Consider the following 20,666-nt stretch of genomic DNA (forward strand, 5'->3'; position numbering starts at 1 on the left):
CGGCGACGGCCTCAGCGGGTGGGGGGGAGCTTTTGTGGGCGTGGGGTGTGGCGGGGGATCCCTGCTACCCGCTGGCCCCTCTGCAGGGTGGCCGCCTGGGCCGTGGGGTTATCGGAAGGGTGCCAGCGCAGCTTGGTACCCAGGGCCACGGGCCTCCGGAGCAGCTGCAGGGCTCCTTCTCAGGTGGCTTGTGCAGGGTCCGGCTGGCTTGTGCCACTGGTTTGGCAGGCCTGCTGATCGTGGTGGGGGCAGACCCCCAAGCCAGCGGTGTGGAGCAGGACTTCCCCGAGACCGGGGACCCCCGAGCAGCCTCATGGTGAGGGCTCATGTCTGGAATGCGGGCAGGTTTTCTTTGGGGGCTTGTACGCCCTGGCATGCCGTGGGATACGAGTCGTGTCGAACACCTCCGGGGAAAGCTGGCGCGAGCCACTTTGATGCAGGGGAAGCTCCGGGCACGCTGCTGCTGATGGGCCCGTGCGAAGAGCGCAGGGTCCCTCCTGCGGCAGCCAGCCCCCCGGCCCCTTCCGGCTCTTGCCCGAGGCCCACGGCCGGCTGCGAATACCAGTCCTGGGGTCGAGTGCCCCTGATGGTCAGCGCGCTCCACTCCGGGGTTCGCTCCCCCCACCCCGGCTCTGGCCGACCCTGAGCCTGTTGACCGTCAAGGTCTGATCTGCAAGATGCCAATGCTTTCCCCGGCACATGCCTGCAGGAGCGGCGAGCCGTGCCCCTCTCCTCCGACAGACGGAGACAATGTCGGACGGCCATCGATCGGCACGTGGGGAGGCTCATGTTTAAGCGTGTCGGGGCTCCGGGGGAATGTCTGCGCCCGTGGTATAAATCTGTCGATAAACGCAATTACTGACCAGGTTAAGGAATTGAAAGGAGCTGTTTCGAGCCTGCCTGATTTATGGGCCCTCAGCGTGGCCTCGCCATGGGGAAGTGCGCCTGGCCTGCCACCCTTGCAGATTGTTTGAACTCTCCGTCACAGCTCGCAGGGTCACGGGAAGCGAGCGTGTTTAACTGGCCGGTCAGGCGAGGCTGTAAGGATAAGTGAGGGGCCTGCAGCTGTGTGCAAGGACCCCATAGCATGGGGCCAGGCCACCAGACATGTATCAAACTGCACGGCCAGATTTGACAGGCCTCCTTCTGCTTTTGCAATTGCGAGGTGCCCGTTGGCCTCACTGCTGCAGGCGTAGCCCGAAATCCCGCCTGGCTCGTGGGAGCGAGGAGAGCCCGGAAGGCCCAGATAACATGCTCGGGTGTGGGTGTGGGCGGGCCTGGTTTCTAAGCGGCCGCGGGCTGGGTTGTCAGGGCAGAGGAGGCAACACGCACACGGGGACTAGTTCCTAACAATGAGTGACTCGGAGCGAGTCGGGGCGCTTCCCTCTGAAGCTCCCTCGGGCATGCCAGCCTAGTGAGGAGGGCAGGCGTTTTGGCACCGGTATGCTGCTGGGCAAGCCTCCCCCAGCCCTCACTGGCCCAGGATTGCACCCCGAGAGTTGAGCCTCTGCTTTTGCTTGGGGTGTCTGGTGGTAGAGGAGAGCGCCCGCACCCTTGCCCCCCGCCCTGGAAAGCCCCCAGACAACACTGCTCCCCTTTCCGAGTCACGCATTGGAAACCCAAAGAGCTTGCACAATCTTTATAATTTATTGGGCTGCAGATGGCCGTGGGACTGTAAATCACAGTTGAGAGCAGTCTAGCATTGTCCTCCAGTCTTACCGTGGGATACATCCAGCCCCTTGCAGTCTATTTTCTCCTGTCTATCGCGCCGTCTCTGAGGCCGAGTGGGCCTCGGGGCAGATTGGCAGTCGCGAGAAGCAAACGCGCTATCTAACAGAGGCTTTCCCAGCCAAGGCAGTTCAGGGCTGAGGTGCCCAGGTTGTTTGCTGCCTTGCAAATGGGTCGTACGGCAGGGATACCGCCCCGCAAGGGGACGAGAGATGCAGTCGCGTCAGGTGCCTTGGGAGAGTGCAGCCCCCAAAAGTTCAGCTCCTGACGCCCGCACGATGCCTTGTGTCGGAGCATTGGAGGAGCGCGAAAGAAATGCTCCATTGCAGCCTGGTCGCGGGGATCTCCTGCCCCGGCAGACCAGAGTCTCAGCGGTGGCGCTTGGGGCAGCTTCCCGGACGAGCGGGCTGTGGTCCTCTGCTCGGCTCTCCGCCTGCCGGGGGTGCGGTGGGAGCGACAGCTTGGGGCCTGTTTTGCGGGGCCCCTCATCCTGCCGGAAGCTTGTGAGGTGGGGGCCAAGGCCACGCAGGGGGCCACGTCCTGAACGCTGTCTCGTTTCTCCGCTATCATGTCCCGGTGCTTTCCCAGGCGGCGGCTCAGCGCACTTTGAGGGAGTATTTCCGCAGGGTCAGGAACTGGAGGAGCTTGTCTCTCCTCCGCTGCTTCAGGGCCAGCAAGGCCCGCGTTCGGTCCTCCGAGTCCTGGTCCGTGGTGAGGAGGATCTTGGCCCGTTCCTCGGCCTTCTTGTCGCCCGAATTCCTGAAGAGCTTCTGCAGTGACTCTTGGCTGATGGCCTCGAAGATGTTGGGCACGGCTTTCTTGCGCGAGGCGGTGTCAAAGCGGTAGCCGTGGACCGACGGGCTCACCCGCAGGGACGTGGACATGGCGGAGGCTCCGCTCGGGGCTTTCATCGATCTCGCCTGCTCCAGGACCGGTGCGAAAGGCGCTGCCGGGGCCGGTATTTAAAGGCAGCCCGGGGCCGGCTCGAGTTACAGGCGTGACATCAGAGTGAGCTCAGCGCAGAGCCAGCTCGCTGCGGTTTAACAGTTAAGCTGCCGAGCGCCCCCATCCCGGGACACCCACGCTGCCTGCGTTGCGGGGCAGGGATGGCGGGTCCGGGGCGCGGAGCACCGAGGGCAGGGGCTCGGGACAGGTGAGCCTGTGTTCCCTGGAGCCGAGGCGGCTTGCAGGCGGTCCTCAGTGGCCGTCCCGGCGGGGGAGAGCGCTGTTGGCTCCCACAGGCTCCTTGGCGAAAAGACACGTGCCAGCTGGGAGCCCGGTTGTGGGTGCTCTGCCATGGCTGATGGCGGCATCGCCGGGACAGCTGGGGAGGCCTCGACGCTCCGTGAGCCTGTCCCCACGCGGCCCTTGCCGCTCGCCCAAAGAAGGGTGCGGGGAAGGCCTGGTGTTGGGCAAGTCAGAGAACCGAGACCCCTGTGCCAGGCTGCCTTGCTGCCCCCCGCCCCAGGCCAGCCTCCCCTGCCCGCAGAGCCGGGTGCCCGAGCAGTCCAGGGGTAGGGAGGCCCGGGGGGGTCTGCCCAGGGCCCAGCTGCCCTCCTGCCCTGACTGGACCTGCCGTTGCGATTCCAGGTGGCGGCCTTCCCCCTGAAAGGGCTCAGACTCTCCCACATTTGCGGGGCTGTGTCCCCAGCGGGGGAGGGCTGGTCAGAGCTGCCAACAGAGAGCCAGCACTCGTGGTGCAGGCTGGGGGGCACTCGGGCTTGCTGCCCAACGCCGCCTTCCTGCGCTCGGATGGCGGTCGCAGCAGCTCGATGTCTCCCCCGCCCCCAAAGACACTGCTCTGGGCAGCCCACGTGCGGGCCAGTCCCCGAGGCGGCGGGTAGGAAGCGCCGGGCTGACAGGAGGTGACGTGGGCAAAGCGTGGGCCCTCATCCTGCTCTCCCCGCCCCGGCAGTGGGGCCCGAGTGGATGGGCCCTGACAGACCCCCTTTGCCCTCTTTCCGGGCTTGCCACTGCAAAAGAGAGGAGCGGCCCAGGCCGGGCAGCAAGAGGACTTGGCTCCTGGGGAGGCCCTGCGAAAGTGGCGCTTGCAGCCAGGCCTCCGAACAGGTGCCGATGCCTGCCCTGAGTGGAGATCGCGGGCTTGCCAGCCTGATCTCCGGTGCCCGTAATGCACAGCAGGGACCACAGTCCTTGGCATTTCACTGGCGTCCCCGCTGGGTACCAGGGTGGCCTGTCATGTCTGCCCCTCTGTTGACACAAAGAGCCTCATGCATGCGCAGCCTCTGGGGCAGGTTGCTCATGCCACCCAGTGCCTCACACGCCAGCAAGCGAGGCCGGTCGAGGGCAGAGGCCAGGATGTTGCCCCTGCCTGACGGGTGAAGCGCTCGTTCTGCTCCCAAGAAGTCTAGTCGGGGGTCCCGGAGCCGAGACGGGAGAGGCTGCGGCCAGGTCATCTGCGGCGCAAGTTGCTTGCAGTTTCTTCTCTCCGGAGGAGGGAGCCAGTGCCACGGAGCCGGTTGGCTGCCTTCTGGCCCATGCAGAGGAGCATCCAAATGAGGCTGGGAAGGGACCTCGGGAGGTCCCAGCTAGTCCAAGCGGGACCGGCCCCGACTAGAGCATCCCAGGCAAGGATGCATCCAGCCGGGTCTTGAAAGTGCCCAAGGAGGGAGACTACACAACCTCCCTGGGCCAGTGCCTGATGGCCCTCCTTGTGCGAGAGGTTGGCCTCCTATCCCCCCTCAACTTCCCTCGCCGCACCTGGAGCCTGTTGCCCAGCCCTGTCCCGCCCCGTCCTCTGTGAGACCCCGCTTTGGGGAGTCGATGGTTGGTGGTCGCTCCCTGCTCTGTCTCCTGCTCTGCAGACGAAATAGGACCCGTTCCCACAGCCTGTTGTCCCACGGTCCCGAGCCACGTTCCTTGCCTCTGCCGGGGAGAAGGGGAGGCAGCCTGTGGGCCTGCAGAGGTCGCACCCTGCTCCGCCAGTCTTAGCGCGTGGCTCTGGCGTGTGCACGTCGCCCGGAGATGCCTAGCGCTGTCGTTTGTCCCACAAAGGTGTGGGTCCTTGTGTGTACCCGTCGCTAGCTCTCCGCAGAGCACGTGGCTGTGTGGAGATGGGGAGAGGCCGAAGTGTTCCCGGTGCCTGACCCACACCTCGAGCTCCTGTCTCAGCACGGCCCCCGCAGCAGCGCCCAATGGCCCTCCCCGCATGCCGCTGAAGAGGCTCTGCTTTGTGCCGAGGGAGAAGGGAGTTTCCCAACCGGGTGGAAGTGGCAGGCAGTGGCAAAGACAGGGCGTCCCAGCGGGCGGCGGGGAGCACAGAGCTCTGGTGTCGCCCTGTCCCCTGCCAGAGCCTGGCTCTGAGGCACTGGTGCTGGCCCCCGCCTTGCTGGAGGGATTCCCCGGCGCCTTGCGGCGAGCTGCTGCAGCATCCCCGGGGGGACAAGTGCAAGCAACCGGTGCCAGGTGTGTGGTTGCTGCGGCCGTGGCTGGTGCCACACAGACGCGAGCGCAGGCCTGCTGTGGAAACTCAGGCCCGAAGGGGTGCCTGGGAAAGAAGCTATCAGACAGGAGTGTAGCGGGAGCCGGCCACCGCTTGCACACTGCGTGGCACCAAGTGGTACCTGGCAAATGCCACGCACCAGCCTCGGGTCCTGCGGGCAAGCTATGGCATGCTGCTCGTGAGATGCCGCTTTTGGGCAGGGGCCTGGAGGGTTGGGTCCAAGGTCCAGAAGGCTTCTCCCCAGGAGAGTGGTGGGAGCCTTCCATGGGTTTGGAGCCGCTTTGTGAGAGGAGCTGGTGTCGCCAGGGTCGTGAGCCAGCGGGAGGCCCCGAGGGCTGTGCGGAGGGGTTGCGATTCCCCCGGACTGTCCTTTGTCTCCCAGGGCCGGGGCTGCGAGCCAGGCAGCAATTATCCCAGGGCTGGCGGTCACAATAGGAGTGTTGGCAGCCCTGGGTGCTCGTTTGGCAGAAGGAGGATGCGGAGGTGGCAACTTGGAGCGCAGCCCCCTCCCCAGTCTGAGCCCAGAGCAGGGCACTGCCTGCTTCAGCGCTCAAACACAAAAGCTGGGTGATTTACCAGCCCCGGAGGGTACGTTTGGTGGGCAGGAAAGTTGGATGCATTGCTGTGGCGGCAGCGAGGGTCTGCTGGGAGGGATTTTTGACAAGGGGCTTCTTGGCAAGAGAAGGTGTTGCGGTCGACACCGGCGGCACCGTCCGCCAGCAGGCCCGAGAGTCTGAGCGAAGCCGTTCTCTCGTGAACGTGTTGCAAGCGCGCCATACGCGATCTGTTTGGCCACAGGGCCGTGGGCACTTAGATGAGCCGCTGGGGAGAAGGAAGGAGAGGAGAGCAAACTGGTGGGGAAGCGACGCCAAACCTGTGGTTGGGCAGTGGCCACGACGGCGGAATTTGTGGGTATTTATAGACCAAGGAGAGGAGAGAGGGCCTTTGTTTTCGCAGACTGTGCTGCTTGGGAGGGAGCCAGGACGGTCTCCTCTGCAGAGCCCGTGTCATGGCCGAGACCGTGTGAGCGTCCCGTGTAGGGGGAGGGCAGGCGGGAGCCCAGCTGGCTCTGCCGTGTGCGGAGCAGGGTCCTGGCTAGGGGAGACGGCAGGGTTTCCGAATGGCTGTTGGAAGAGGAGCGGTGAGCCCGCGTGCAGGTGTGCGCCCTGGGCACGAGGCGGTCTGTCCGGGCAGGGTCCCACGGTGCTCCCTGACGGCTCCGGGGACCTTGCTGAGGCCGCCGGGGCTCGACAAACGCTGGGGGAGCTGGGCTTGGTCCGGGGCCTGCAAACGGCCGCGTCCTGCCCAGCTCTCTGCCCTCTGGCTCATTGTCTCGATCTCGGGCACAATCTCAGACCCTGGATGGGCTCCGCTTAGGTCCTTGTCGGACCCACGGGGCCTTTTGTCCCCGGCTGTGTGCAAGGGAGATCCTATCGGCACCAAGCTGGGGGTGCTCCTGCGGAGGCACTGTCTCTTGACTTCCCACAAATTGCCTGCCCCCTTGACTTTGGCTCGCTGGGCACGTAGGGAAAGAGGACAGGACCTTGTGGCAGGTTGCAAGAAGTGGCATGCTGGCCCCCAGGGAAGCTGCTAGCGAGAGCCCACAGAGTGGTGTGGGCACAAGCCTGCTCTCTGAGCAGAGCTCGTGGCCATGAGCAGGCAAATGACGGGGGCCTGGGGGCCCGGCCCATGCGTTTGAACGGCCTTTCTGATCCCTGGAGCTCGATCCTCTTGGCAGGACGGATTAAATGCTCTGGGGCTGTCTGGAACGTGGGAGGTGCTCTGAGAGCAGCCCCAGGCTAGCGGAGGGCGCCTTGTGCTTGTCAGCCGTGTTTAGACCCCCCCGCCAGGGCTGGGGCTGGTCATGCCAGGCAAGTCGGGAAAGAAAGCCTCCCCCCCCCGGCCCCTCCAAGTACGAGAGCGGGACTGGCTAATGTGTTTGAGGAGAAGGGCCCTCGCCCTTCCCCGAGCAAACCTGTGAGCTGCCCAGGGGATTGCCTTCTCTGAAGGAAATCAGGCTGACAAGGGTCTGAGAGAAGAGGCGGAGGTAGCGGGGTGAAGCAACAGGCCCGGGGTCACGTAGCTGGTCAGTGGCAGACCCGGGAGCAGGCCGGCGATCTCCAGAAGGCCGGCCCGGGGCCCCATCCTCCTGCCCGGCGGGTACCCGCGCCCTGGTTGCCGTGCACGTACTTGCCGGCTCCCGCCCCCCCGCCGTGCTCCTAGGCGTGGGGGTCGTGGGAGGCCTGTGTTCCAGCCCCACCGTTCCTGCCGTGCCCCGCTCGGGTCAACAGGGCCGGGCGCGGCAGCGAGAGCAGCTGAAAGCAACCGCCCGCTTTTCCTTTCCTTGCTGCTGACCTTCCTGTCGGACCGTCCAGGAGCCCCCCGCGCATTCTTCCCTGGAGGAGGGCCGGGCCGAGGTGTCTCCCGCTGCCAGACGGCCCATTGTCTGGGGCAGGGGGGCCAGGCTCACGGGAAATCCTGCCCTCACTCTGAAGGGCGCCGTGCAACAGAGACCGTCGGCCTCGCCACGGCACGGCCCGTGCGCAGCCCAGCCAGGCGCGCACGCCAGGGCCCGGGCGGCCCCGCAAATCGGGGCGCAGGGGGTGAGCACTTGCCGGCGTCTGGCCCTGGGCTATCCCGCTGCCCTGGGGAGCAAAACGGCGCCCCTGCTCCACCCCAGGCCTGCAGGAGCTCTTGAGGCAGCTCGTGGAAACCATAAGGACTAGGGAGGTGGTAGTCACGGGGGACCTAAAGTACCCTGATATCTGCTGGGAGATGCAGACAGCAAATTCCCACTGTTCACACAGGTTCCTATCCTGTGTCCAGGACCTCCAGCTGACGCAGGAGGTATGTGGTCCCACTAGGGGAAAGGCCTTACTGGACCTGGTATTGGCAATGGGGGATGACATGGTAGGAGACCTACAGATCAGTGGTCACCTGGGGGACAGTGACCACCAGATAACAGAATTCACCATAAGGCGCAGAGTGGGAAAGGTAACTAGTAGGGTGGAAGTGCTAGACTTCAGGAAGGCTGACTTCAGTGTGCTCAGGCTGAAAACTCCTCAATGAGGTCTTTGTCTCAGTCTTCCTAAACGAGGGGCAAGACAAGTCTCACAATCGGGTTGTAGACCCTGAGATTGTGCAGAGTCACTTGGAAGGACTGGATGCATTGAAGTCGGCAGGCCCGGACAAGCTCCATCTGAGGGTGCTGAAGGCACTGGCCGATGTCATTGTGTAGCCACTGGCAAGAATATTTAAGCATTCATGGCACACACGCCAGGTCCTGGAAGACTGGAAAAGGGCCAACACGGTCCCTATTTTCAAAAAGGGGAGGAAGGAGGACCCAGGCAACTACAGACCAGTCAGTCTCACCTCCATCCTTGACAAAGTCTTTGAAAAGATTATTAAGGCTCACATACGTGAGAGCCCAGCAGGAAAAATTATGCCAGGTTCGTAGCAGGTAGATCGTGCCTGACTAATCTGGTCTCTTTTTATAACCAGGTTACAAAACACCTGGACGCAGGAGTAGGGGTTGACATCGTTTACTTAGGCTTCAGGAAGGCCTTCAATACAGTGAACAAGTTAAGAGGCTGTGACGTGGATGATTACACAGTCTGGTGGGTGGCAAATTGGCTAGAGGGTCGTACCCAGAGAGTCGTGGTGGACGGGTCGGTATCGACCTGGAAGGACGTGGGCAGCGGGGTCCCACAGGGCTCGGTCTTTGGACCGATACTCTTCAGTGTCTTCATCGGTGACTTGGGCGAGGGAGTGAAGTGTACTCTGTCCAAGTTTGCAGGTCCAGAGAAGGGCCACTCGTATGGTTATGGGCTTGCAGGCCAAGCCCTACGAGGAGAGACTAGGGCAGCTGCACCTCTTTGGCCTCTGCAAGAGAAGGGTGAGAGGCGACCTTGTGGCTGCCTATAAATTCATCTGGGAGGCGCAGAAGGGAATTGGCGAGGCCCTACTCACCAAGGTGCCCCTGGGGGTCACAGGCTAGCAGAGAGCAGATTTAGACTGGACATTAGGAGGAACTTCTTCACAGTTGGAGCGGCCAAGGTCTGGAATGGGCTCCCACGGGAGGGGGTGCTCTCCCCTATTTCTGGCCACTTTTGGCGGGACCCATGAGAGAGAGAGCGCGCATGGCGGCGGCCGAGCCGCTTCCAAACGCCAGAGCGGCCTCTCCGGCTGGGGCTGTTCCCTTCGGCGACTTGTGCCCAGGGTCATTCTCCCGTGCTGACATTTCCCCGTGCCTGGGAAAAAGAACTGCTAACAGGGCCAGAGACCAAGCCAGGCTGCCTCCGCTGCGGCCCGCTGTTGATTCCCAAGCGGGGGCCAGGAGTGTTTGCTGGTGGCCTACCGCGAGCTGGCAGCTCAGGTGTGGCTGCTGGCTGGAGGCTGGGCAGAAGAGCCCCGTGCTACGGAGGCAGTGGGGTCTTGGGGGGCCCGGGAGCATCTGTCATGGGCGGCACCGTCTGGCAGCCCCGGACTCGATGCCCAGCCCTGCCACTGAGCTGCTGAGCAAACGCGGGCCTGCCGCTCCCGCTGGGTGCCTGGGTCGGCCCATCCTGCCCTTGCGTGCCCTGGCAGGGATGCACCCGCGCTCGGGGGAGTCGCTCTGCAGCACGGGAGGCTGCAGTCCCAGAAGAGGCTTTGCAGGGACTCCAGGACGCCCGTCAGGGTGGTGCCGGCAAACAGGAGCGAGGCCAGGCCTGCTCAGGGAAGGCCCTGGCCCCCTGCACTGCAGTCGCGCCCACTGCGTATACCCTAGCCCCACGTCAGGAAGACAGCAAGCGTGCCGAGTGGGAGCCCTGAGCATGTGTCGGGGCCGGGGATTAGGACGGGGCCTCAGCCCACGAGGGATTCCTCTCGGCCGGAGCTGCCGGGCCTCGGCATGAAGCAGCCCGGAAATAATAGGAGGCGCGGGAGCGTCTCCCCACTGTCCAGCCCTGGGCGTCATTTGCGGCGGGAGGAACCTTGAGTGCCAGGGACAGTCGATCGCCCGCCCGCCTCTGTCGGCGGAGGCCCCGGGCAGGACTCGGCGTCGGGGCAGCCTCTTTGCGCGTCCTGCGCGGGGACAGTGGCGCTGCCAGTCCGAGCCACAGGGTCTCTGTTGCCCTGGGGAAACAGCAGTTTCCCCATGGGCCCGGGCCATGAGCTCGTCCCACGGGCTGCTCGCTTGCTGTGCGGCTGTATGGGGCGCCTCGCGCTGTCCCCGGCTTGCAACCGGAGTGGCGGCTTTGCCGGTGTCATGCGAGAAGCTGCGAGCGGGGCCGGAGCACGGAGTGAGGTCTGACCCTTCCCAGGCCCAGCCTGTTGCGCCCACTGCCTCCGGGAGAGACAGCTCCCGGGCCCCTCACGAGCCCTCGGAGCCGGGTCCTCCCTGCTGCGGAGGAGCCGTTGGCTCCCTGTCGAGATGAAGCAGGCGGCCTGAGGCAGGGCCAGCCGGCGGTGGAAAGCGCTGGGCCTTTCTCTCCCGCTGCCGAGGGGAGGATGTGGTATGGCATCAAGGGGCAGCCGAGCAGGGCTTGCCTGGCAAAGGGTCTCCATTGTCGGAGAGGGGAGGCCACAGACCGGGCACCAGGGAAGGGACCGGCTCGCCGTCGCCGCAGAGGTAGGACTGCTCCCAGTCAGGGATGATGTGGGCACGATGGCAGGGGTCTCCAGGCCGCGCATGCCCAGGAGGGAGGTCCCACCTCTCCCCCCACTTCCCTTGGCTGGGACCCGCTCGAGGGGCTCAGGCCGACGCCGCGCCGGGGGCAGGAACAGATTTTCCAGCGGCGGGGGTGGAGGTTGATTTCTCGGGCATCACTGCAACATTGCAGCTGCAGGATACAGGCTGCCATGGCCCCCCTGCTGTCCCTGCGGCATGTTCGGGTGCGGCGTTGGACGCGGTGTCAGGGGTGACGGCGTAGTTGTAGGAAGAGGTTCAACAGTGGGCCTGCCTGGGACGGGGCGGATCCTGCCGCGGGCCCGAGTTGGGCTCGACGCCCCTGGGTCCCTCCTGGCCCCCTTGCTGCTCTAGGATACCAGGAGATGGCGTGTCTTGACCTACGGGTCATGGCCCAAAGGCAGGTCACGGAAATATCGGAGAGGGTTGCCAAGGAGTCCTGGAAAAGCGTGGCAAGTCACGGCTTCTCTCCTTTGAAGGTGACGGGTTTCAAAACCATTTCTCCAGATGGAAAGCCCATATTTGGCGGTTTGATGTTTGTTCCCCTCTCCCGCTGCTGCTCCCCTCAGCCTGCAGCTTGATCCCGGAGGTGGCGGGCAGTCCGGGTAGCCTGAGGGCATGCAAGTGGCTGGCAGCGGGCAGAGCAGAGGGCAGCGGGACTCCTCCATCCGGCATGCCTGGAGCAGGGATCCCAGCAGCGGCAGCAACAGCAAGTCCTGACGCCCCTCTCCAGGTCCCCTCTCCTGGGATGCGGAGTCGGGCTGGGGTGGGGGGAGCAGGTTGGGAGTGAGGGGCACCAGCAGGCCTGGGCGGGGAGGCTGCCCATCAGGAGCAAGGGGCACTGTGCCCCATGATGAATGTCGCTCGGGAGTCATGGCCGGCCACCCGTTGACCATGCTGGTGAGGCTGATTTCTGCCTGTAAGACGGAGACAGTCGAGCTGCGTTCCCAGGTTGTGTGGAGCGAGTGATTTGGGGCCCCAGCCCTCATGTCCTGGGTTCGGTCTGGCTGGCAACATGTCCAGATGGGTCCGGGTACCAAAAAGGGGGCGAGCTGGTGCTGTGAGAGGTAAGAGCAGCTGTCCTCAGGTCCTTGCCAGTGCTGTGTTTGTCAGGCAGGCGTGGAAAATACGGGGGACCCCAGACGGCTCGCATGGCCCAGCCAACGCCGAGCCGAGCTGTCTTAGACGTCTTATCGGCCCCGGGGAAGGCCCCTGGCTGCACCCTCTGGGGATTGATTGCCGCCCAGTCGACGGGGAGGAACTGCTGTGAGAACAAGGGGTGCATGCTGCCAGCCCCAAAGGGGAGCATGGGGCTGTGGGAAGGGTTTGCCCGTGAAAGGACTCCTGGGTGGGCCGACAGCCCCGTGCCCCCACAGCCAGGTCCCTGGTCTGCAGGTGGAAGGGCTCAGCCCCGGCCAGGTTGTTTTTCTTTATGTAAAGAACTATTTGGTCTTCCAGGCCGCACCGAACCCAAATCTGCGAGTCTGTCCAGAACCGTACGTGGCCTGAGTGCTGGCAGATCTCCTCCGCCGGGGGCCTCAGATCTGTCCAAAGTCTTGTGGCAGGCATCCTACGGGCAGGCCCAAGCCCGGAGGCCCCTGAGCATTGCCCGCCCTCAGACACACGGCCGCCAGGGCAAGCTAGGGAGCAGCCTCCCGTTTCCATAAAGCGGGCTGTAAGGTGCTCCTGGGTGCGCCGTGTGACGTTGGGCATCCTCCGCACAGGCGTGCAGGGAGCTTCCCCTGCAGACTAGCAGAGAGAAGGGCTGTCTCGCAAGTCGGGCGCGGGCCAGGCCGGGCCGGAGGGACCTGCGAAGGAGCCTCGTCCATTATCGCACCCAGTGGCAAGGCAGGCAGGAAGCAGCTGGCCTGCTGGGATAGCCTGCTGCAGGGGCTGGGTGTGCAGCCCTTCCACGTGCCCCGGGGCATGGGCAGATGTGGAGCCAGTGCCCTGGATCCACGGGGCCAGGACGCGTACACCCTTGGGGTGCTCGAGGGTTGCAGGAGATGTCTGAGCTGTTGTTGGAGGGGTAAGATTGCCTGGTGAAGCATGGCCGCCCAGGGATTCCCGCTCGCGCTCCTGTGCCGCCCTTCCCAGCCCAGGCGCGGGGCAGCTCCCGAGAAGGAGCAGCTCGCAGACAGGACCCACTCTGCCTCACGCAGTGCCTTCTGCGGGTATGTATGGTGGGGCCAGGTCTCTCCCGCCTGGCTCACCTTCAGCCGGGCTGCACGTCACAGGACGTGCGCAGCGGGGACCGTACGCTGAACCCTGGCCCCGTGCAGGGGCTCTTCCACAGCGCCAGACTGCTTTCCCGGCGGGCATCGGCCTGGAGGGAGGCAGCTTGTGGTGGCAGAGCTGCAGAAGCCTTGCTGGCGTGGCGAGCCTGTCCTTGCCCGGCAGGAGCCGCGCCGTGGCGTCTGCCCCCACCAAGGCCTTCCCTGGTTCCCGCCACGTCTGCTTGTGGCTTAATGACTATCATCATCTCTGCGGTGGAAGCTGGGCTTGCCGAGCAGCCGTGACCTCATCCCGGAGCCCCGCTCCTCAGTGGCGTGGGTGTTTCTCTCTCGGCCCAGGGTGGCGTATTTATATGCCTGCCCTTTGAACTGAACTGTGGGGAGGCTCGGAGGCCCCGAGACAGAGCAGTCCTTCTGGCGCAAAGCCCGAGACACAGGCCTTTCCAAATGCCCAGCCGGGCCAGTGGCAGATGCGGGGCTGCCGGGCCGGCTGCCAGGTACCGGCATCCTAGCATCATGGAGGAGCAGGGCTGGAGAGAGCTGGCAAGCTCCTGTGTGGTCCGGCCCTGCCCAAACCGCCACAAGACATGACCTAGAGTCCCAACCTGGTGTGGCTGAAGCACAGGGACCGCAGCCGCCAAGGTCCAGCATCTCTAAAAGATTGTGGATGGACGCTTGAGGGCAGAGGCCAGGCAGAGGCCATGCCCCTGCTGCAGAGGAAGACAACCCCCCTTCCCCATCTGTATCAGTCTGACCGGGGGGCAAATGGCATCCTGACTGCCCAAAGTTTGAGTCCTAACCACGAGGGTTTGGACTGGTAAGAGGCGCGTGAGCGACGTAAGCAAGCGGCCTCCTCTTGCTCGGTGCCCGAGTGCGCTGCAACTGCCCGCTCTGAGTCAGTGAGCCTGCAACTTGCTTTTTCACCTGCTGCTTAAGTGGAAAGTCCCCAGCGCTGTGTCTGCCCAGTGCTGGGGACTGCGATCCAGCCAAGCAGAGAGACGTGACCCCACCAAACGCCCCTTCCCCCTGTGAAAGAGGAAGGGCGGGGAGGGGGAAAGCCATTGGTGGGAGATGGGGGCCACCACCAGCAGGGGTATCGGGTCCCGGAGGCTCTGAAGCCTGCGATGGTCTGAAGAGCGTGCGAGAAGCCCCGTCCTGATGTGGACCACCTAGCCAGTCACTGCGCCTTGTGGGATGCCGTGGGTGTCCCAGCCCCATGGCAGCCGCTTTTGCCCTGGCCCTGGCGCAGAGACCATGCTCGTGACGATGGTGCACGACCTCTGTGTAGGGGGAGATGCAGGGAGGCTGATGGCCCGGCATCTTTGAGGAAGCATGGACAGGACCTGGTGGGGATGTGCATCCGGGTCTGAATGGGCTCCACTCTTTCCTCACAGGGAGGCTGCGCAGGGTGGTGCTGGGCACATGCTCCTCCCCTGGGCCCTTTGCTGTGGGCTCCCCCAGGACTCCCCCCCGTCCGCCTCTGGCCCATGGATGCGTGAGGCCGGTGGGATGCTGCTGACACCTGGCTCGACCTCTCCTCCCCTGAGCTGCCCGCCCCATCTCTGCCCTCTGCCAGTGCCCGGCAGCCACCGGGGGCCAGCTGCCAGCAAAGCAAACGAAGCTGAATCCAGACGAGGCAGAGATGATGGTGGCAGGGACACGGCTTGCCAGGGGGGCGACTGGGACACCCATCCCTGATGGGGTTCAGCTTCCCTTGGTCCCGCAGGCTCACAACCTGGGGGGCGGTCCCGGATCCTGCGTTGCCCAGGGCTGTCCAGGCGATGGGTCAGCAGGCCCTTTGTGTAAACATGGAGGCCTGTTTCTGTAATCGACCCCCCCCCGTGTCATCCTGACATTATCGGTCCCTTATATGCTGCTTCAGTCCTCCATCCCGTTGCAGTCCAGGCATTTGTGTTGGTGGGGAGCGGTGCAGCGCCATGCAACCTGCAGGAGACAGGTGGTGGGTGCAGCCGGGAAGGGGAGCTGGGCACAGCTGGGCAAGGGGGCTGCGCTGGCTGCAGCAGGCGGGCCGAGGGTGTACAAATGGCAGAGGAGACGCGGCGAGCGTGACCTCGGGCCCGGGCAGGTTGACCGTACCAGGCGGGGGAGATCCCCTTCCTCCCGGCTGTGGATGACGTGGCAGAGGTGAGGGCAGAGACCCGCCCCTCGTGCCGCGGGCAGGGTGGCCCTGGTGAGTCTCTAAAGCCTCCCAACGGGAGGAGCGTGGCTACGCCATGGATGGCGCTGGGGGGGTTGTTTCCACCCTTTCCCTCCTGCTTGCTCCTTTGGCCTTTTGGCTAGAGGCGTGCGGGACCAAGGGGCCTCTGAAGCCCGAGGCCTCCAGGAGTGCCTGCGGGATGCTGCCATGGGTGTGGAAGTAGGCGCAGCCCCGGGCCAGAGAGTCTGGGTGGGGGCGACTGGCTGGCGGTAGTGCTGTCCGGGCCTGAATCATTTTGCTGCGCTCAGTTGCTAGAATTGGGAACGGAGTGGACTAGCTGGACAGGTGAGGGATGAGGGTCGGGCTCTGGCGCAAGCCCAGCCCGGGTCGGCTGGCACCAACTGGCCTCCCGTCCCCCTGCCAGTAACCCCCTCCTGCTCTGGCTGCCATGGTCCGTGGCTGCCTAAACGCCACGGGGTGTGCCCCTGCAGGGCGGGGGAGCCCCGGGAGATGCCTTGCCTAGGGGCTGTGCCCCTCTCACGCCTGCCCCTCGCAGGGCCATCATCCGCCCTCTGCCCCGGTTCCCTGGTGGGGCTCTGGGAAGCGTCCGGTCCATCGGGGCGACACGTGTCCTCTCGACAGAGATGCTGGGTCCGCGAGGCTCGTTGGAGGCCGTGCCTGGCGAGAGGCAGGCATGCCCTGCCGACGGGAGCCGAGCGGCTGCGTTGTTCCGAGGAAAGCGCTTTGGCACGGGAGGCGTTGGCAGGCCTAACCCTGTGCAAACCGCGCGGCTGCGCACAGAGGCGCTGCCTGGGTTTGGGTGCGTTGGCTCTGCTCTGGGCCCAGGGGCTTTGCAGTGTCTGCCGCAACGCCGGCGCCTGGCACAAAAGGCCGCGGCGAGCATTCAGAGAAATGGTTCCCAGCTCGCCGCCCGCCCACTCTTTGTTAAGCATCACGTAGACGAGGCGGCTGTTGTGTTGCAAAAGGTCCCAAACAAGTGTCGATTGTTCGGCAGCATGGACAGGGAGCGGGGGCCAGGGAACAGCTTGTTTCTGACCGGAGGAGTGAGGCCGCGGCTTCGAAGTCGCTGCTCTTTATGTAACCGGCCCCGTGAGCTGGGCCTGGTGAGGCCGTGCACGACACTGGGCCCGCTCGGGAGCCTGTGGAGGACAAGAGGGTCTATTCCAGGCCGGGTCAGGCGCTGGCTCCCACCCTCGAAGACAGAGCCGCTTGCTTGCACTTCCAGGGCGGGGAGCAGAAGAGAGCGCGGCGAGGAGCACCTCGCAAAGCCCGGGGTCAGCTGGGCACTCGGAGGAGCCACAGCTGTCCCGAACAACACCCTGCCCCGGCCCGGGCAGGCCTGAGGCTTCGGGCGGCGGTGCTCGGGACATTGTCCTGGACTGTGGGGTCGCCGTGGCTGCTGAGCTCATGTTGCCTGCGGAGAATGGTGCACGAGCCACGGCCTTGGAGACGGGGGCAGGGCAGCGGCACTCGGAAGTCAGGCTGTGGCCCGACTATGCGTGGGAGCGGGCCCCCCTCCCCCTCCCCCTCTGGACATGGGGTGTCTGGCCAAGCACCCTGCCCACAGCCCATCTCTGGTTCCCAGCTGTGCCCTCCCCGACGTGCCGGGGGAAGGCATGCCGTTTGGCCATGCGGTCGCAAACCTGAGGCCGTTCTCTGATATGCATGTGGCCTTTCCCGGCCTTGCTCGAAGCAACTCTCCCGCTCCGGGCCTGGCTTTCTCAAAAGGACACTTACTAACCACAACCGAGCTCAGCTTCCCCAAATCCCTCATGGAAACTCTGTAGTGGTGTATCTGTTTTATGGGTCTCTCTTGTTTGTCCGGTACTGCTGATCGCATCCGAAGGTCAGATCCCGGGGCACAAGTAAGTTTTTGGGGCAAGCTGCTGGCTATAGTCCCTTTTGGAAGCTCACCGACTTCCTGGCAGCGGGACCTGCCGGGGTCCCAGATAATGATGGAGAGGGGCAGGAGGAGGCAGGGATGCTGCCAGGCGTGAGGCGTAGCAGGCAGGCAGGGAAGTGGGTGGCTCCAGCCATCATGGCGAGGGAGCCAGCGGTCCCCACGGGTCTCTCTCTCCACATGGGGGATGGTGGGAACACCAAGGGCCGTGCAGAGCGGGTCATGCCACTTGCCTGGGGCAGGCGAGTCCTCTGTGCTGGCGGCAAGGAGAACTCATAAGCAGCCCTGCTCCTGGCAAATGTCCCCCGGTCCCTGCCTGGGGCTTCAGACATTCCCCGAACCTTTGGCAGGCAGCCCAGAGGCTTGAGGTTCAGAGGCGCCCGACTTTGGCCTGCCCTCGGCCCTAAGGCCCTGGGGTCAAGCCTGGGAGGAGTCTCCCATGTCCGGAAAGTGGGCCTAAAGCCGAGACCCTCCTGGCCCGGCAGCTAAGCGGGAGGTTGACCTGACGCGACCCGGGCCAGGAGTACAGTTGTTCCCGGTGCGGCTAGGAAGACCCCCTCCACGGTCCTGGGGATTCTGTTGGCGGGCAAGCGTCAGTGGCACTTGAGCCGAGCCTTTGAGTGGCACAGGTGGAGATGTGAGCAGGCAAGCGAGAGGAGGCCACACACCCGTGTGGCTCTGTCCCGCTCCCCCGCTGGCCCAGGCTGCCGTGAGGTCATGCGGGCTGGGAGTCTGTGTGTGGGGGCTGCGGTGGAGCTGGGATCCTGGCTCGCTCACTTGCTCGCGGGGGGTGGGGGCATTGGACATAGTCTTTCTGGACTTTAGGAAGGCATTTGACCTTGTCTCTCACCCCATTCTCATTAAAAAACTAGGGGACTGTGGCATTGATACCTACACTGTCAGACGGGTCGCTAAGTGGCTGGAGGGCCGCACCCAGAGAGCAGTGGTGGACAGGTCTTATTTGACCCGGAGGGACATGGGCAGCAGGGTCCCCCAGGGCTCGGTCCTCGGGCCCGCACTGTTCAACCTCTTCATCAGCGACTTGGACAAGGGGGTAAATAGCACCCTGTTCAAATTTGCAGACACTAAGATATGGGGGGATGTGGGCACGCTAGAAGGGAGGAATAGGCTGCAATCAGACCTAGACAGGTTACAAGGGTGGGCGGATGAGAATAGGATGGGATTCAACACTGACAAGTGCAAGGTGCTGCACCTGGGGAGGAACAACCGGCACCATACCTACAGGCTGGGGAACTCCCTTCTCGGCAGGGCAGAGGCAGAAAAGGATCTTGGAGTCATCATTGATGCCAAGATGAACATGGGCCGGCAGTGTGGGGATACAGTCAGGAAGGCCAACTGCACTTGTTGTGCATCCACAGATGCATCTCGAGCAGGTCCAAGGAGGTGATCCTCCCCCTCTATGCGGCACTGGTCAGGCCACAGCTGGAGTATGGCGTCCAGTTCTGGGCACTGCACTTCAGGAGGGATGTGGACGACATGGAGAGGGTCCAGAGGAGGCCACTCACATGATGAGGGGACAGCAGGGCAGGCCCTATGAGGAGAGGCAACGGGACCTGAACCTGTTCAGCCTCCACAAGAGAAGGCTGAGGGGGGATCTTGTGGCCTGTTACAAACTAGTCAGAGGGGACCAGCAGGCATTGGGGGAGTCCCTGATCCCCTGAGCACTGCCAGGAGTCACAGGCTGGCAGAGGGTAGATTTGGGCTACATACCAGGAGGCGCTACTTCACGGTCAGGGCACCTAGGATCTGAGACCAGCTTCCAAGAGAAGTGGTGCTGGCTCCAACCCTGGGGGTCTTTAAGAGGAGGCTGGATGAACACCTTGCTGGGGTCGTTTGACCCCAGTACTTTTTCCTGCCATGGCAGCGGGTTGGATTTGACAATCTGCTTAGGTCCCTTCTGACCCAACCAACTATGAAAATATGACCCAGGGTCTGATCTGGCATGCGGCGGTGTTGCTGCTGTTCTGGTCTTGTGGGAAAAGGCACGCCCAGTGGGGCAGCCCCTGCCTACGGGATGGTGCCCCCGGGAGGTGGGGGGGGCCCTGCCCAAACACAGCGCCACTCCGGGCCCACTGCGACTTGCGCCAGAGAACTAAGGGTAGCGTCTTGATACTCGCTGCGGGGCCAGGGCCCATGTCTGCTAGCCCAGGCACTCTGGAAGGGAGTGTCACCCCGCCACCGGCCAGGGACTCTGCCACTTGTGGACCGCCAGAAAGGCTTGATTTGAGCCTGTTTGCTTAGCATGGTGGGCTGGGGGGGGGGGGCTGCCAGTTAGCAGCTTGGCATGAAGAAACCACGCTGTGGACCAGGCAAGACCCTGGTCAGGGGTATCCCAGAGAGTCCCCCAGTGCCACAGAGGCATGGCGTGGGGTGGCCCAAAAAGGATGGCAATCCCAATGTCCTTATGCAACCTGGTTCCTTATGCAAGCCATTATACGTAGTATGAGCAAATGGCCCATCAAGAATGACGGGGAGTGGGGTGTCCCATGGGCACGGAGACCCGTGACTGGCCCCACTCACCCCTTTCTGCCGCCCCGCTCTCCCGCACCTCCCTCCTGCCACATCAGGCATGGGCTCGAGCCATTCCCCCTCTCCAATGACTTTGGGTCCAACTCCATTCCCCCCTCCCTGCTTTGGATCTGACCCCACTCCCCTCCTCCCTTCCACCACTTTGGGGTGGGCCTGCCTCCCCCTCCCCCTTTCCTGCCACTTTGTGTCCGACCCCACTCCCTTCCCCTCCCCGCAGCCACTTCGGGTCTGCCTGGCCCACGTCTGCCTGTCTTGTCTCCCCTCCCTCCCTGCTGGTTGTTTGGGGGTGCAGGCACAGTTGGCTAGAAACATAGCGGATAGACAGACAGGCACGCAGGCGGCCAGACTAGGGCTTGTATTATATTAGTGGTTATGGGGGGGCAGCAGTCAGCAGCACGGCATGACAAAACTGCGCTCAGGCCTGGGCGAGACTCCAGTCAGGGGTGGCCAGGGGAGTCCACCGGTGCCGCAGAAGGATTTCCATCTCTATCCCCAGCCCACAAAGTGCTCCTTATTCCAGCCCTTGTCCTTAGTCTAGTCGCCAGGAGCGGGGGCTCGGAGTTGGCCACGCAGCAGAGCCGAAGCACGCTTTGGGCCAGACAGTGCTGCGGTTGGGGATGCTGGGGAGAGTCGCCTGGTGCCCCAGAGTCGTACAGTGGCGTGGCCCCACCAGGCCTCCATCTCCAATCCCGGCCCGCAAAACAGTCCCTCACTCGAGCCCTTATCCTTAGCGCAGCGTCTGGGGGGCTGTGAGACAGTGGCCGGGCAGGGCCAAACTGCGGCTCGGGCCGGGCAAGTCTGCCCTCAGCGGTGCCAGAGAGGTGTCGCACGGGGCGGCCCAAGGAGTCGTGGCTGTCATCCCAGCCCCGAGTCCAGTTCCTTATTCGGGTCCAGAGCCTTAGTGCGGCGGCTTGGGCGCCATCAGCCTGGCACGGCCAAGCCAC

The 20,666-nt window shown here is 64.1% G+C and overlaps 1 protein-coding gene across 1 annotated transcript; it reads right to left on the bottom strand.

Annotated features, from left to right (window-relative positions):
- Window positions 1-1,624: 1,624 nt before the first annotated feature.
- Window positions 1,625-2,676, bottom strand: TCIM (transcriptional and immune response regulator). The gene has a single exon (XM_090052275.1). The coding sequence runs from the start codon at window positions 2,637-2,639 to the stop codon at window positions 2,325-2,327; it is 315 nt and encodes a 104-aa protein (XP_089908401.1). The 5' UTR covers window positions 2,640-2,676; the 3' UTR covers window positions 1,625-2,324.
- Between the last annotated feature and the right edge of the window lie 17,990 nt (window positions 2,677-20,666).

This window comes from Crocodylus siamensis, chromosome 6 (genome assembly GCF_052110815.1).
Source record: "Crocodylus siamensis isolate JL-2025a chromosome 6, ASM5211081v1, whole genome shotgun sequence".
Classification (NCBI taxonomy): Eukaryota; Metazoa; Chordata; order Crocodylia; family Crocodylidae; genus Crocodylus; species Crocodylus siamensis.

Coding starts and splice junctions, on each gene's coding strand:
- TCIM (XM_090052275.1), bottom strand. CDS start 2,639: ATGAAAGCCCCGAGCGGAGCCTCCGCCATGTCCACGTCCCTGCGGGTG.